Source organism: Salmo trutta, chromosome 6, assembly GCF_901001165.1.
Source record: "Salmo trutta chromosome 6, fSalTru1.1, whole genome shotgun sequence".
NCBI lineage: Eukaryota > Metazoa > Chordata > Actinopteri > Salmoniformes > Salmonidae > Salmo > Salmo trutta.
The window spans coordinates 19,728,206-19,744,631 of record NC_042962.1 but is presented as its reverse complement, the minus strand read 5'-3'; the positions used below and the strand labels follow the sequence as shown (position 1 = coordinate 19,744,631).

At 43.2% G+C, this 16,426-nt stretch overlaps 1 protein-coding gene across 1 annotated transcript; it reads right to left on the bottom strand.

Annotated features, from left to right (window-relative positions):
• Positions 1-13,021: 13,021 nt before the first annotated feature.
• On the bottom strand, positions 13,022-16,165 carry bloc1s5 (biogenesis of lysosomal organelles complex-1, subunit 5, muted). The gene is made up of 5 exons (XM_029755628.1): positions 15,901-16,165; positions 15,265-15,347; positions 14,986-15,115; positions 14,639-14,697; positions 13,022-14,396 (listed from the first exon to the last, which is right to left on the bottom strand). The coding sequence occupies exons 1-5, from the start codon at positions 15,917-15,919 to the stop codon at positions 14,223-14,225; spliced, it is 465 nt and encodes a 154-aa protein (XP_029611488.1). The 5' UTR covers positions 15,920-16,165; the 3' UTR covers positions 13,022-14,222.
• Positions 16,166-16,426: the final 261 nt, after the last annotated feature.

The window sequence follows — 16,426 nt, the reverse complement described above, 5'->3', positions numbered from 1 at the left end:
GCCGATTTAAGTAAAAACGGTAACTAGGCCACTCAGGAACATTCAATATCATCTTGGTAAGCAAGTCCAGTGTACATTTGGCCTTGTGTTTTAGGTTATTGTCCTGCTGAAAGGTGAATTTGTCTCCCAGTCTCTGTTGGAAAGCAAACTGAACCATGCTGTCCTATAGGATTTTGCCTGTGCTTAACTCTATTCTGTTTCTTTTTATCCTAAAAACCTCTGTAGTCCTTGCCGATGACAAGCATACCCATAACATGATGCAGCCACCACCATGCTTGAAAATATGGAAAGTGGTATTCAGTGATATGTGTTGGATTTGCCCCAAACTTAACCCTTTCTATTCAGGACATAAAGTACATTTCTTAGCATTTGTTTTTGCAGTTTTACTGTATTGCTTTATTGCAAACAGGATGCATGTTTTGGAATAATTTTTATTCTGTACAGGCTTCTATCTTTTCACTGTCATTTAGTATTGTGGAGTAATTACAATTATGTTGAGCCATCCTTTCTCCTATCACAGCCAATAAACTAGGTAACTGTTTTAAAGTCACCAATGGCCTCATGATGAAATCCCTGAGCGGTTTCCTTCCTCTCCGGCAACTAAGATTAAGAAGGATGCCTGTGTCTTTGTAGTGACTGGGTGTATTGATACACCATCCAAAGTGTAATTAATAACTTTACCATGCTCAAAGGGATAATCAATGTCTGTTTCTTTTATTTTTACCCATCCACCAATAGGTGCCCTTCTTTGCAATGCATTTGAAAACCTCCCTGGTCTTTGTGTTTGAAAGTCACTGCTTGACTGAGGGACCTTACAGATAATTGTATGTGTGGGGTACATATATGAGTTAGTCATAAAAAAAATCATGTTAAACACTATTATTGCACACAGTGTGAGTCCATGCAACTTATGTGATTTGTTAAGCACATTTTTACTCCTGAACTTATTTAGGCTTGCCATAACAAAGGGGTTGATATTTATTGACTCAAAACATTTTAGATTTTAATTTGTAATTAATTTGTAAAAATGTATAAAAACATGATTCCACTTTGACATTATGGAGTATTGGCTGTAGGCCAGTGATACAACATATACATTTAATACATTTTAAACTAAAATGTGGAAGAAGTCAAGGGTGTGAATACTTTCTGACGGCACTGTATTTCAACCATCAATTGGGCTTTAATAAGATGATCTAAAAGAAATAAAAAAATACTGCAGTGAAGACATGTACATTAATACGTTTTAGAACAAGTTGCCTAAAAGACTATACACAGTGCACAAAACATTAGGAACACCTTCCTAATATTGAGTTGCACCCCCTTTTGCCCTAGGAACAGTCTCAATTCATTGGGGCATGGATTCTACAAGGTGTCGGTGTCAAAAGTGTTTCACAGGGATGCTGGCCCATGTTGTCTCCAATGCTTCCCACGGTTGTGTCAAGTTGGCTGGATGTCTTTTGGGTGGTGGACCATTTTTGATACACACAGAAAACTGTTAAGCGTGAAAAACCCAGCAGCGTTGCAGTTCTTGACACAAACCGGTGCGCCTGGCAACTACTACTACAATACCCTGTTCAAAGGCACTTAAATATTTTGTCTTGCCCATTCACCGTCTGAACGACACACATACATAATCCATGTCTTAAGGCTACAAAATCCTTCTTTAACCGTCGTCTCACCTTCATCTACACTGATTGAAGTGGATTTAACAGGTGACATCAATAAGGGATTATAGCTTTCACCTGGTCAGTCTGTCATGGAAAGAGCAGGTGTTCCTAATGTTTTGTACACTTAGTGTAAATGATAAGTTCTAATTTTTCCAAACTCCCAAGTATTCCAATATTTCACAGAATTGTCCCAGGTACGGTTTTACACTGTCTGTGCCATGCTATATTTATTAATACGGTCATGGGAAGCAAGCGAAAATCATTCTGAGGAGGATTATTTATACATGAGAACAGGAAATGAAATGAGAGGCCTTCCTCTCCTGAGCCATTTCGATACATAGAACAATGGAATACCATTTTGAGGAAATGGAACACATTTGTTTCCCTAGTCACATCGGTAATTTTTTTGTGACTTGGTATACGCCTTCTACATAGATGTTCTATGTATATAATTCAAACTAGAGGTACATGTTGGTTTGTTAAACTAGGTCACTTGTAAAAAATAGGTTGTTCTTTCAAAGTTCTCTCTTTCACCCAACTTCAGAATGTTAGAATTACATTTGATCCTGCAAAATTACAGTTGAGGTCTTTCAGACAACGGGATGTCCATAAGATTTATTGTTTTGTATAGTTTTCCATTGTGAGAGCTCTTTGAAGTGGACTCTGTGAGAACTATTGTTTTTGCTCATGAAATACAGTACAATAGTTTTCAAATAACCCTGCCAACAATATCCAAAATTGTCCCATTAAATGTATAGAAACCTCAGCATGACAGCTGTCAGTAGCCTAGATTAGGGGACACATATTTCACCTCCAACAGATCTTTAGAAAAAACAAATTAGTCACTTTCAAATGGTCTTTGGCATGTTCCAGTCGACTGCAACTCCTTGGCAGCCAGCACAACTTTCCCTCACACCTAGCTCTGTCCTACTCCTGGAACAAGCTTGGCCACTTGGTGTGCAAGTTTCATAAATCCTTGAAGAAATCAGTGAAAAAAGAACAATATTCTTAATGTTGTGGAAAGGGATTTGTGGCAGAGAGAATATACCATTACGGCTTGCTTTCCACAAAATAAAACATCTAAGATGGAGGTGTTGGATCATACTCGGTTGTGATGAGTAATAGCCAGTTGGTCTCCCAAACTGATGGTCAGATATGAGTAAAGGTTGCCTACCTCTTCATCACCACTGGAAATGATGCCTGAGAGTGAGAACATTTAGACCTATTAATGAATCCACTTTATTGCTTAGGCTATATGGTCCCTCCCTTGGGGGCTGTAGTGCTGTGCAATGGTTACAGAGCTATAAATCTGAGCTCCATTCCCAAGGTATTTAGTGCGCTGCCTCCCAGGACTGACAAGTCTTTGGCTGGACAAACTATTTCCACCCTGTCACAGAAAGACTTCATCAACTCACAGTGCAGCAGTGCAGGCCCCTGGGTTGGTTTCTTAGCTAGACAACAGATGCACATACTCTAGCCTAGATGTTCAGTGCTGTTTGTGCTTTAGCCATGTCGTATGGCATGACAATGAGAAGAGTTGGCTATTGTAACCAGGTTACAGATACTGTATTTTGTCATGTTTTATATTTGTCTCTATTAAGACGCTGGTGTGCTGTATATCCATTGGCGGTTCACCATTGCTAGTGACTTTTTGGTAGCAGATTCCGACTCGTTCCTGGTCAGAAACATTGGTCTTGTTTTCATGGAGGAAGGTCACAAGAAAAGTCCTTAAGCTTTAGATGGATCACAGCTCCAAAAATGTTTAGGAACCACTGGTCTACAGTGTGAAAAAATATTTATACCTGTGCCAGGGTCTGCTTTCAGACATGTTACTGGAGGACATGTTTAGAAAGTGTTCTGGGTTTGGTTAAACTGGGGGTCACTGGTTGGAGGTGACCTGTGTCAAGGGATTGACTGTGACCTGCCATTCTTAGGGCGACCCTTAAAATTTCAATATTCCACATGGACTGGGTCCATTTATGGGGCAGCAATGTAAGACTCTCCCCACAGAGATGCATGATGCTACGTTGGCCTCAAGGTTGCCTAGAGTTGAACTTCAACCTCTGCCCTTAAACCCAAGCATCCCTCCCGTTCAGAGAGAACAGCTTCATAAAATGCTTGGTGGTGAACAACTTTGTTGATGTGCAAACAGAGAGCAAGATCTAACAAAATGACAGGGCTGAGTGACACCCCCCCCCCCCTCACACACACACACACACACACACACACACACCATCCCCACCAAGTCTACCTCTAATCTTGCCCAATGTGCTTACATATCATTATTTGTCAGGTTTCAGTATTCTTTGAAATGTACACACAGAAGTGCTTATTAGATATTTTTTTTATCAGAAGAGGTCTGGATATACACACTTGCTCAGAGCTCTCGCCATCCTATCAAACTCCAATCCCTCCCTGCTCATTGAAACCTCTGCCTTTACAGCTAACAGGAGGCGCAAAATAATATGAGATATTTTCTTTGACTTCCACACATGATAAATAACATCTAGAGCCAAATCTACCATGGGTGTTCTGTTGTTACCATGGTCACCAGTATCCACATTTCACAATTAATCCCAACAGCTTCATCTCAACATGCCATACGGAGGGTAAATGTGACTAAATTGTAGCTGACACATTTACGCATGCCTCTCACAACGGAGGCCACATAGTTCCAGTGTCTACTGGTTACCCATTGTTGACAATCAGCAGCTTGCCAGGCCAACTATATGTGCTGTAATAGCAAAAGTAGATGAATGGTCCACAGGGACCCTAGGACGTGCTGTTTATTTTCTTAATTGCCTGAAGTTAGTGCTCGAGAGTGCAGAAGTCGGCAGGTGGTAGAGCGAGAGAGTGAGAGACTGAAAGAGAGGAGGAGAGTGAGGACCAAATTAATGGCACAGTCAGATTTCTGTCTACCAAGGTTGAAGAATATAAGTCAAACAAAAAAAGGCCTACTCAGCTATACCGAACGAAAATATGAATGCAACAATTTCAAAGATTTTACTGAGTTACGGTTCATATAAGGAAATCAGTCAATTCAAGTAAATTCATTAGGCCCTAGTCTATGGATTTCATGACTGGGAATACAGATAGATACCTTAAAATAAATGTAGGGGCGTGGATCAGAAAACCATTCAGTATCTGGTGTGACCAGATTTGATCAGGCTGTTGATCAGGCTGTTGATTGTGGCTGGTGGAATGTTGTTCCACTCCTTTTCAACGGCTGTACAAAGTTGCTGGATATTGGCGGGAACGGAACACGCTGTTGTACAGAGCATCCCAAACATGCTCACTGGGTGACATGTCTGGTGAGTATGCAGGCCATTGAAGTACTGGGACATTTTCAGCTGTCAGGAATTGTGTACAGATCCTTGCGACACGGGGCCGTGCATTATCTCGCTGAAACATGAGGTGATGGCGGCAGATGAATCGCACAACAATGGGCCTCACGATCTCGTCACGGTATCTCTGTGCATTCAAATTGCCATCAATAAAATGCAATTGTGTTCGTTGTTCGTAGCCTATGCCTGTCCATACCTTAACCCCACCGTCACCATGGGGTACTCTGTTCACAACGTATGGAACATTTCTAGGATCTTTTATTTCAGCTCATGAAACATGTAAAATGTTGGTCCCATGTTGGGTTCTATTTTTGTTCAGTATACGGTGCATTCGGAAAGTATTCAGACCCATTGACTTTTTATATTTTTGTTAAGTGTAGTTGAAAGAAAGTACAATATTCTGCATCTCTTTTAGCTATTTTGTGATATGTTCCCACCATCCACAATTGCTAAACCATACCTTAGAATTTATATCTTGATCAAAACAACCAGGTTAAAGTGATGCAGCAGCATTTTGGTATAATTTCAGCCAGTAGTTTTGAAAGTAGCGCTCACGAGCCAAAACGGGCCTACGAAAATTGTGCACAACGTCATCCATTTCATATGATACGTTACAGTACATCCTGCAATTTTGCAATTCGTATGATATGTTACGAATTCGAATTGTTATGAATTTGTAAGTGCTTAAGATCCCATTATATAACCCAGTAGATATCTTACTTCACAGCTGTGGATTACATTTTAGAGTTTCACTCTCAAGTTCCAGTCTATATTTAGAATGTTTCAGATTCAACATGCACAACGAGAACAGCAGGCCATATTAAATCAAAATCAGTAACTGGGTTTTGGAAACGTAAGAAGAAAAAAATACTAGCATATCATTTTTTTTCCTGGGCTAAGCCTTACACAACACTGAAATAAGGTCAGGATCATCTACAACAGTTACAGTTGTTTCCTGATTATATTGCAATAATTCCGATTTTCAATCCACACCAGGACTACATTGAACAAATTGGTTAGTACGGTACAATACTTAAGCGGCACAGTCGTTTTATATATTTCAACCCGCAGCACAGCTTCTTGAGGATTACTTGAACATAAAGCAAATCACTGAGGAAGTTATACAATAGTAAGCCTACATATGTTTTCTGGGAATATGAAGAAGCGATCATATCCGCCTATTTCACATGGCGTTTGGGGATACAGGAAGCGATCAATCGAGAGGAACGGATGTCATTCACAGGCTAGCCGCTACACCAGCCACCTTCCATGGGAAAAGGCCTCCCACACCAACAGAACGGTTACGGAAAAATCCCATGCAGCCGAGCCTTTCATCTGGAAATCTGGGATGGATGGACACACACGGCTGAGGTCGGTCTCCATGGCGATGGCCATTGTATCACAGTGTTTTTATGTTCTACCTCTGCTCAATGGGTAATCCAAATTTAGGTCTCCTGAGGTATCTGTTGAAATTATCAGTTTTTCCAACCTCGTAGTTGGGTCGGGTTAACGGGTCAGTGACTCCACCGGTAGACATGGCATTCTGCAGGTTGTGTACAGGACAGTTGAGGGACCTGCAGTCAGGGGATCACAATATAGAAGAATCTACATGCAGACAACTCAGGACAGCCACTGTTGTTTTTACATCTTATATGATCAATTGTAGTTGTTGTAGTGAAAACTACAACTTGATGACCTGGCGTAATCACAACCCACTGGGCACAGAAGTCAATTCAACGTCTATTCTGCATTGGTTCAACGTAAGTTCATTGAAATGACATGGAAACAACATTGATTCAAACGGTGTGTGCCCAGTGGGAACATTCTGCAGCTATAACCGTGGTAACAGGGTTTGGTCACCTGTTAACTGCTGAGGGGAAGCAACAGAACAGAACAAGCTCTCCTGGCTGATTCCATGAGCCTTCACTTGCTGCCTTGCCATGTCTCACCACATCTGTAAGAAATATGGACGCGGCTCCTTGTTCAACAAGTCATATGAGGCGCATTCTGAGCCCTGGTGACAGGACCCTCAGCCGGGGCTGCCTCTCACAGACGCTGACCGGCCAATAGTCCCCCCCACACCCCCCCAAAAAACATTAAGCCCCGTCTTCCTGCTGGAAAAGCCATCAGGAGCGTCGGGGCCAGTACAGACCTGCAGGAACTCTGGTGGTTGCCAGATCTCAGGCTCCCCTGTGGCTGGATGCTGAGATTGAGCGAGCAGAGGGGCCAAGCTGCAAAGTCTATCACCACACCGCTGCCCATAGGTGCCGCAGCAGGGAGCCGGCCATCATGGCAACCCAGCCAGATGGGGCATATGCTGTTTGGTGAGATAAACATTCAATGTTATTGTGGCCATTCAGTAAAAAGTCAGGACAGGGCTTGAACCAGTACCTCATGGTAACAGGGTAAGTGTCCACCTGTGTCATAAGGTCCGCTCTTAGACAGAGGCCATAATAATAATAAGATACATGAGGCATGGAGGTTCTCAACTTTATTTAAAAGAAGCAACTTTTATTTGAATGCGTGTGGTCTGGTTATCAAAATATCATTGTCAGAGTACAAATCATGCAGCTGATACAAGGTCTTGTACCTAAATGGTCCTGTCTCAGGGCATCTTCCAACAGTCAATATATCATAGGCAGAGTGCTGTAAATGTCATGATGAACACTGACGTTCACCTGCCAGCCAGAGAAACGACTAAATCGCCCCCCCCCCCCTGATTCTGTTTAGACATACTGCAAGACATTTAAGCAAGCCTTACATTGCGTCAAGGTTTGTTTTTATTTTCCTTTTAAAAAGAAATTGCAGATGTTGTCACTTGCTCATGGAAAAAAGGGCCCAGCCTTGTTGAAGTAAGCCTGACATTGCCAACGAGAGGTGGCCAAGTCTCAAAACAGATGTTTACCGTTTTTCTTAGGATGATTTGTTCTCTGCTCAATATTGATCCCAGTCCAAGCATAACCACACTCTCCTCCCCAGAGCACTGCGCAACAGAATAGGAAAGCGAGGGCTTTCCTTTTAGGCTGAGACCAGGTGCGTGTATGCGTGTGACCATGCATGTTAGTGTACGTGAGAGTGTAAGTGTGTTGTGTACTGTATGTGTGTTTGTCTCTGTGTGTGTGTGTTATAAGAATGTGTGTACTGTGTATGTCCTGTACCTGGGTACCATGCGTTCAGGCAGCCCTGGATGGCCCTCCACTCGCGCGGTCCCCACAGAAGCCATTAAGCGTCGAGGCTGGTGGGATAATGTGTTTGACTTGGCCGGCAGGGCAGGAACAGGTGCTGGGAGGGAGGCTCTGCTCAGGGCTACTACTCACTGGCTCCTTTGATGTGGTCCAGGGTCAGCCGTCTCTCCACCTCCCTCTCTGTGCTCCTGCTAAAGGACTCAGCCATGCTGCCGGCTGCAGCCCCACACAACTGCTGCTGACAGGCTTGTAAGCCCTCAACAATACAACAGGGTATATCGTATTGAGTGTAAGTTTAGATTTATAGACAAAATCGAACCTGGAAAACAAGGCAAGTGCTGCCAGGGTCCGATATTTGACAGGTTAAAATGACATATATTGATGTAATGCTTTTTTGTGTGTTTACAAAATGCTACATCATACAAAGTGCAGGCTAACACATAGTTAGAATGGATGACAAATACAAAAAGCTGAATTGAACAAGCAATGTATCAGTGAAAGTTCTTCTTCCCCTGCTTAAATTGTGTTCATGTCAAGAAGCAACTATTCCGAAGTGACTCCACAACAACAACAACGTTCTGACATTATGATGCCGGTTGGTCAGAGACAGAGGCCAGAGCGCTCTGTTGAGTCCAATGACTGCAGGGCCGAATGACATGATAGCAGCGCGTCGCGCAGTTAACATAGCCAGGCAGGACATGAGTCATGCTGCTTTTAGCTCCAGGCCTCTGTACCTCAAGGTAAAGTCATTAGGGGCTGAGGATCGGCCTGAGATGAAGCGGCCCACTTTGGTTCAGAGAGGGAGAGGATGAAAACTAAAGCGCAGGCCGTCACAGGGCCCTGAAAGAGAGTTGCCTTTATTGGAAAAGCCCACTCCCTTACATTCCTCTGCCAAGACACTGGCCCTGGCCAGAGCAGCGAGGATGGGAGACTGACTCAGACACAGGGTTCTGTTGTCTGGAGCTATGCCACACACAGACATGCATGCACAATTGCACGCATACACTTTCATTGTAAACACACACACAGCGCACACACACACACACACTCATTGTGCTGTCAGTCGCATACTCAACATGATACACGGTGGCTAAGCAGCAGCAGGAATCCTCTATTTCCTGAATGGGTAACACACCATCTTATAAAATGCAATTGATTGATTTATTGGGTTTCAGGGCTTGTTTCAGGTTGGATATTAGATGTGCTTTAGAGATCTCATGCCAGAGCCTTCTGTTTAAAGGAAAGGGCTACTCAATGATGGCTCACCTGGAGGGACTGGTTCCAATATAAGGGTAGAAAAAAATCTATTCATGGGCCTGAGCTTGACCAGTTATTATCTTATAATTCATAACCAAAATGAAAAGGCCTGATGTCAAAAGGAAAATGCATACATTAAAGAGATTTCAAGGATTAAAAAGAAAAGTTTGACTGGGAACCATTCCCAGTATAATGTATGGTGTGTGCCTGGGAAAAAGAGATCCCTCCTCCATTTGAAGAGGTTCATGTTGAGGAGTTGAGAGCAATACAGCACTCTGTCATCCACAGATGATTCGTGGGATCGAATTTGACCACAGAGAGGAACCGAGAGAGGGTAGGTTATCATGGAGTTTTCCTGCCGTCCCTGCTACTTCACTCATCTTGGAAAAGGCTGACTGGACCGTGGCTCCTGAATCATCCTTTATATCGTGTCCAGCTATTACATCTCTGTTCGCTCAATTATTTCATGAAATCATCAATATGCCAACGACGAGCAATAAATAACTGAAAAAAGGGTTGAGGAATGGTTTTCCCATGATCGTTTACCGATAGATTTCATTAAATCATTTCCTTTATTTCACAACGTCAAAATGGGAAACATTTTCAAGGGAGGATGTAAATTCAGCGTACCACAAGCTGGCACTGAGTTTAGGTAAAGTAAGGTAAAGAGATTCAGCTTATCCCTACACTCCCTAATTGAATGTATTGGCGTACTGAATTGTTCCCTCAGCTACTACCTGCTCTGGAGGGATTAAAGCAGGAGTTAGATACTGTGGTCTTTTTTGCCCCTTGTTAAAAAAGGTTGTTCCTTTTCAGGCCACACTTGTGTTCATTGACAGGGTTATCGTGGTCTAACAATGTTTGGCAAAGCTTTGATTGAGAGGCATTCTCAAATATCTCATAATTAACACTTCACATTCCTCTCTGTTGTGACTGTAGCTTGTACACGTCACTGTTACTGTGCTCATTCAAACCTTACCTGTTGGCCAACAATGAGCAGAAGTCTAAGAACACCGACTGATAACAACCATAGGTCTCCACTGTCCCCTGAAAGCACACAGATAACCTCTTATCAATTAACTTACAGGGAGATAGAGGAATCATAACAGTTCTTCCCCCCTTCCTGTCGTCATTCCAAATGACACGGAGTAGGGTGTAAAAGAGGAATACCAGGAACATTTCCGGCCATGGGAGATGACCTGATAGCCTGCCAGACAAAAATATGTGGAACCAACATTGGTTAGACGTTGGGAGTGACAGAAACCTTTCAAATAGTCATTATTTGTAAATAGTACCTGGTATATAAAATAAAAAATAAACTGTAGAGGTATGTAGTTGGCAAAGGATCCAGACATTCCACAACTTCTAGACGACAACAAGCGGCAGGTTCCCTGTTGAGGCCAGCCTGTGTTGACAAGCCATTCTCTGCGTCCTTTCTGACCATTGTTCTGGCCATGATTGACTGAGGAAGGTGTTTGTTGTTGCTGGCCCTTATCTGGGTTTCTTGGACTTGGCAGGGACTAGTAGCGCGAGGCTGTGCCCAAACAGACCAAAAACACCCACATGCCTCAGAAATGATTTGACCTTGGTGGTACAGTACATGGCAAAAAACTTATAGTGAACTTTTTTGTTGAAGGAATTCCATTTGAATCCCTTTCTAATTGCTTTTATATGCCACCTCGTTCTCATTTTAGAAACTGGCAGTGTATGAGGATAACCATGCTTCCCCTCTGATTTTTTTTAAATGTCATAATTCATTATACTGCAGTTCTTATAAGCTTATTTTCCCCACTTAGCAATTCTCAGGGTGAACATTTGCCACTGCCAAAGAATTCATATTACCACCTACTTCAGCGTCCACACAGGACCCATCCACCGGCTTCCTGTGGTGTTGTAATACTAGGTTATTAACTGGGAAGCACACCCAATTGTTCATTGCCATTTTCATTTGGACCCCACAGTAATTGAGTGAAAGGCCTATTATGTGATACAATGTAGGGGAGTGGGTGTATGGAGGCTAAATCTCAGGGGCTGTTGTAATGAATGCTTCTGTAAATGAATGCCCTCCACTTCACATTGTTCCATCGCTGACTTAAAATTGTTTCCCTTTTCAGCCTTCATTGACTAAGTTGAAAAGTGCACATGGGGTACTGCCAAAAGCCCCTGTCAGGCTTTCAGAAGCAGCAGTCCAGTGAGGGTTTATTGGTCCTGAATGTGTGAGAACACTGCGAGTCGGGGACAAGTAGAGCGGGCTGCAGACTGAAACAGCTATAGCACTCACCTCTTTGATCTCCACTTCAGAGAGGAGTGGAGGTGATAAAAGCAGTGAGCCGAGAGACTATCCTCATACACATGGGTTATATTAGGTATATTCAATAAGAAAGCACAGACTGTGATTTCAGAGGTGAGGGAATATCTTTCCATTCCACTCCAGACTCATCCTGAAACACACACCATCCATGCCATTTCAATGGATGTGGCCCCTCTTTTGTTTTGGAGAAACCAAGGCAGGCTAAGATCATTCATTTCCTAATCTGTTTCTCCATAGTCCCCCCGTCAGGACTGCCGGTCTCCGGGTGCTTTTTCCCTGACGATTTATGTTGGCAGGGAACTGCAGCCAGCTCCTCGACTGGGATCGCCGCGCTTTTTCCATAACAGGAAGAACACAATGGCTCCGATAGACAGAGGAGACGAAAAACAAGCCTTGGTTCCTGAGGCACGCGGCGGTGGGCCGGAGGGGCGATAACGCTGGTGTCAGCCGGTGCCCGACTTGCTCCGCACTCATCTTCCCGGAACGGCGAGTCTATCTGGGAAGGCTGAGACGGGAAGCGCACGCTCCAGGGGCACATCCTGTACGAACCGCCACAGGCCAGGGGGCTTTCCATTGAGTTCAATGTCCACCATCACCTCGATCCCTGTCTCAAAGGTCATTGACCTGAGTGGACGTCTGCTTGGTACAGTGAGACATCCTCCAAACTAAAGTTAAGGGTGCACCAGCTTCTCACAACACCAGAGGACTTAATAGGGGCGAAGGGCTTAGAGTACATTCTCTTGAATAGCTAACACTGACATTGTTGACCTTTCGGAATATACCCGGACAGTTTTTATTCTCCCGCTCTCGATCTAAACCGAAAAAATAAACAGGGCCAGATGAAAGATGCCTTGTTGGTGGAGGTGGGCTGCGTTTCCGGATTGTCACTCCTCATTAAGTGGTGATGGGCTGTCTGGCTTTGGCCAACTGGGCCCAGTCAGGGCTGGGGAGGGGAGTGAGTGTTCTCCCTTGGCTGCACAACATCTGCTGGCACGGGCGTGCTCTCGCTGATCTCTGATGACACAACAGCCAGGGCGCCCGCCCTAACGACAGTCACTCACAGAGGGCGACCCAGTGCAACCGGACAGCAGCAGCGCAATTGCAGGTCAGCGCGAGCGAAGTGGAAAAGACTGTGCCTTCCCTGAAATGGAATACCTAGCTGTTTGAGCCAGTCTAACAGATGTGTCAAAAGACATTGCTGAACTACGTAGTATACATTCGTGTCGAGAGAAAGAATCCACACTTGAGCCACGCCGAGTTTAGCAACGCTTTATTTGACTTATACTGATTGATGAGGTCAGCGTCCCCCCACACAGCAATGGAGTCTTGAGTAAGGGGTCCATTCTGTGTTGATCAGAGCCATTTTAAATACTTATTCTGTCACTTTCCAACAGAGATATATCCTGTTCCCAGCAGGTCAGGAATGTGTCAGGGTGTCCGTCCATCCATCAGTCTAAACAGCCTGCCATTGTCCAGTGAAAATACTTTCTCTAAACACAACACTTGCATTGTCAAGTAGGAACCTGCAAGTAAGCATTCATTGGACGATGTGTACAATGTGTATTCTGTACATAAGACAAATAAAACTTCACAAAGCGCTAGAAGTCGCTACCTCTCTATTTAACAAGGGTACATAACAGGCCTGGGGAAACACCACTAAATAATGTCAGCAATCCGACAAATTGAGCTGGCTTCAGTGAAGCCATTTTTGATTCATGTCTTTTGAGAGGTTGATTGTTGTACTTGATGTCAGAGGTTGACTGTACTCTATTCTGAAGAGTTGGTGAGGGATGCCGAGTTGGGGAAACTGCTTAGTGAGTAAAGTTTGAGATGTTGACCCAGCTTTGAGTAGCGCTTCTGACATGAAACATTTTCACTCGCACGTAGCTTTAAATATCTCACCTCAGTGCCAAATCCCAGTTTATTTTCTTATTCAGCTAAAGGCAAACATCTATCCACACCTCAAAGTATGATTCCATAAAACATCTCAAGATGTTAAAAGCTTCACAGCCAAGGAAAAATCATGTTATTGCTAGTTTAAAAATGGCATTTTCCATAAGTTTACATATTCCATGTGCTTAGGACAGAAAATGTTGATTTTGATGGGCTGTGAAAATGCCACGTTGTTAATCACACTTTGTTATTGGTGATCTGGAAAATGTGGACTTTTGTGCAGCACTAGTGCTCTGAAATCCTCTGTTAGTGCCAATGACAATGTACCGCATCAACGAAAGGCAATACCTTCATTTCACACAAGCATACAGACCACAGGAGGCTGCTGAGGGGAGGACAGCTCATAATAATGGCTGGAACGGAGCTAATGGAATGGCATCAAACATGTATTTGATACCATTCCACCTATACCGCTCCAGCCATTACTACGAGCCCGTCCGCCCCAATTAAGGTGCCACCAACCTCCTGTGGTACAGACACACGTGGACGTACACACAGCGGATCAGAAGCGGGAGAACTTGGCCAGATCCTTCTTCATCTCGCTGTACATGACGCTGAGGCGTCCGACAGCCTTGGCGTGCTCCTCGTCCACCTCCTCCTTCAGTCGCTGCTGCTCCTTCAGAAACTCATCCCAGTCTTCCTTCCGTCTGTCTATGGTCACCTGCAGCTGGGTGCTCTGAGGTGCACAACACACAAGGATCTGGGTTAGGCTCGACACCAAACATTTTCAAACTAAACAAAACAATGAAGCAAAATGAAAACACACTTGTTGGAGAGATTTAGTGGTACTCAAATTCTCCTGTTTAGTGCCAAATGACCACGACTCCGGTTTGTTGTCACAATCATTGCCTGAATGTAAATGACTGTCAATGGTTAAATAACATTGGTAATTCATTCGAGGAGAGCATGCATCATTACCTGCTGTGCTTCTAGCGCCCTCTGCTGGATCCTCTGTGACATGTGATTCGCAGCCTCCACTGTAGGAAAACACAATGTACAAATGTTACATTCAATGACTTTCTGGCCTTAACAGTAAGACACACTGAAATAATACAATGCAGTTGAAATTCTGTGACACATGAATGTAATACGTATTTTTCGTTATGTGTCGGACCCCAGTAAGACTAGCTGTCGTCATTGCGTTAGCTAATGGTGATCCTAATAAAATTAAATAAAACAATACAACAACTCAAATCACGCCATATGACAACTGCAGTTGCTAGCAATTGAAATACACGCCGTCTAGGTAAGGAAGAGAGGCTTACGTCGGGTGAGAGCCTCAAAGAGGTGTTGATGCATGTGTTCTGAACACTTGGGCAACATCTGCTCGTTGGTCTCCACTACCATTTTGTTCAGGTTGTCCAGCAAACGGCTCTCTCTGAATCCACGTTTCTCCTTCAAAATCACAAAGAAGTATATGTTAACAAATATCACATTACAATTAATCAAATCACATTACAATTAATCAAATCACATTACAATTAATCAAATCACATTGTATGCCCCATTATGTTACGGTGCATCTTTCCAAGCTGAATATTTACCTCAAATTCTCTCACAAAGTAGCGGATCTCCCCTTGTACGACAGGCCTATGGTCTATTAGCCTGGACTGAATATCACCAACATCTAATGGGAGACACAAACCATTAAATCTTGTCATGTTGAGCAATTGCTAATGTCATATATATTGAAACTTAATTCTAGGGCTTGCAGTCAACACTGGGGTTAATTCAATTTCATCCCAAGGAATTCATGAAGTGTCCCCAGAGAAAATAATGAAATATTTTCACATATGAATAATTTACAGTAAAATTATCTAAATTCATATTAACCTGATGTCAATTTAGGCCTGAATTGACTGGGGGTAAAGGAAATCTAGATAAGGAAAAGTTATACTTCAGACAACTAGCGTTTCTATTGGCCAGGTTCAGCAAACAGGGCGGGACTTACCTGCATTTATCCAATAGAAACGCTAGTTTTCGTTGCAAATAGAACGTTTTGCAACTGTTCTGAGTAATGGATTACACCCCAGGTGATGCTGCTTAAACAGATCTGGGACCAGGCTAGAGGCTGCAAATTGTATGCGTTAATACTACAACACATGACTCTCCCGAGTTGTGCAGGCTAGCTAGCGAGTTTTCTGCAATGAATAATAACTGTAACACGATAATGAACTCACCTTTGGCTATCTTGTCCATAGTTACGCGTTAATACACGAAAATCAAATAGTTACTTTAAACCTCGACAACACGTGAAATGCTTTGTTTAGCAGTTGATTAGGATTGAATGAGCTTGCTAAACTAGCTTTCAACCTATTTTCGACGAGGTAGATATTTACATGCAATTTATCATAAGTGAATTTGCAAATATTTAGCTCCAGCGGCAGTTAAACGTAGCTTAAATATATTCTAGCAAAAACTGTAACTGTTGTCAGCTGATTTAAAGTCAGCTGATACAAATTCTCGAACTACTTCCGGGTACGAGGTCTTGGCTCAAACCAAACCTCCCAAAACGGGGGCCACACTTACATGAGGTAAATTCTGAGGTACCTGTACAGTAGGTACAGTACAGAATCATCATCAGTCATCACTATAATGCATGTATAAACAGTAGGTGTAGCCTACATATTTGGCAGCAAATTTCCATCACCAATGGTTTATGATCGCTCTCTCCTCCCTCTGTGTGTGTGTGTGTGTGTGTGTGTG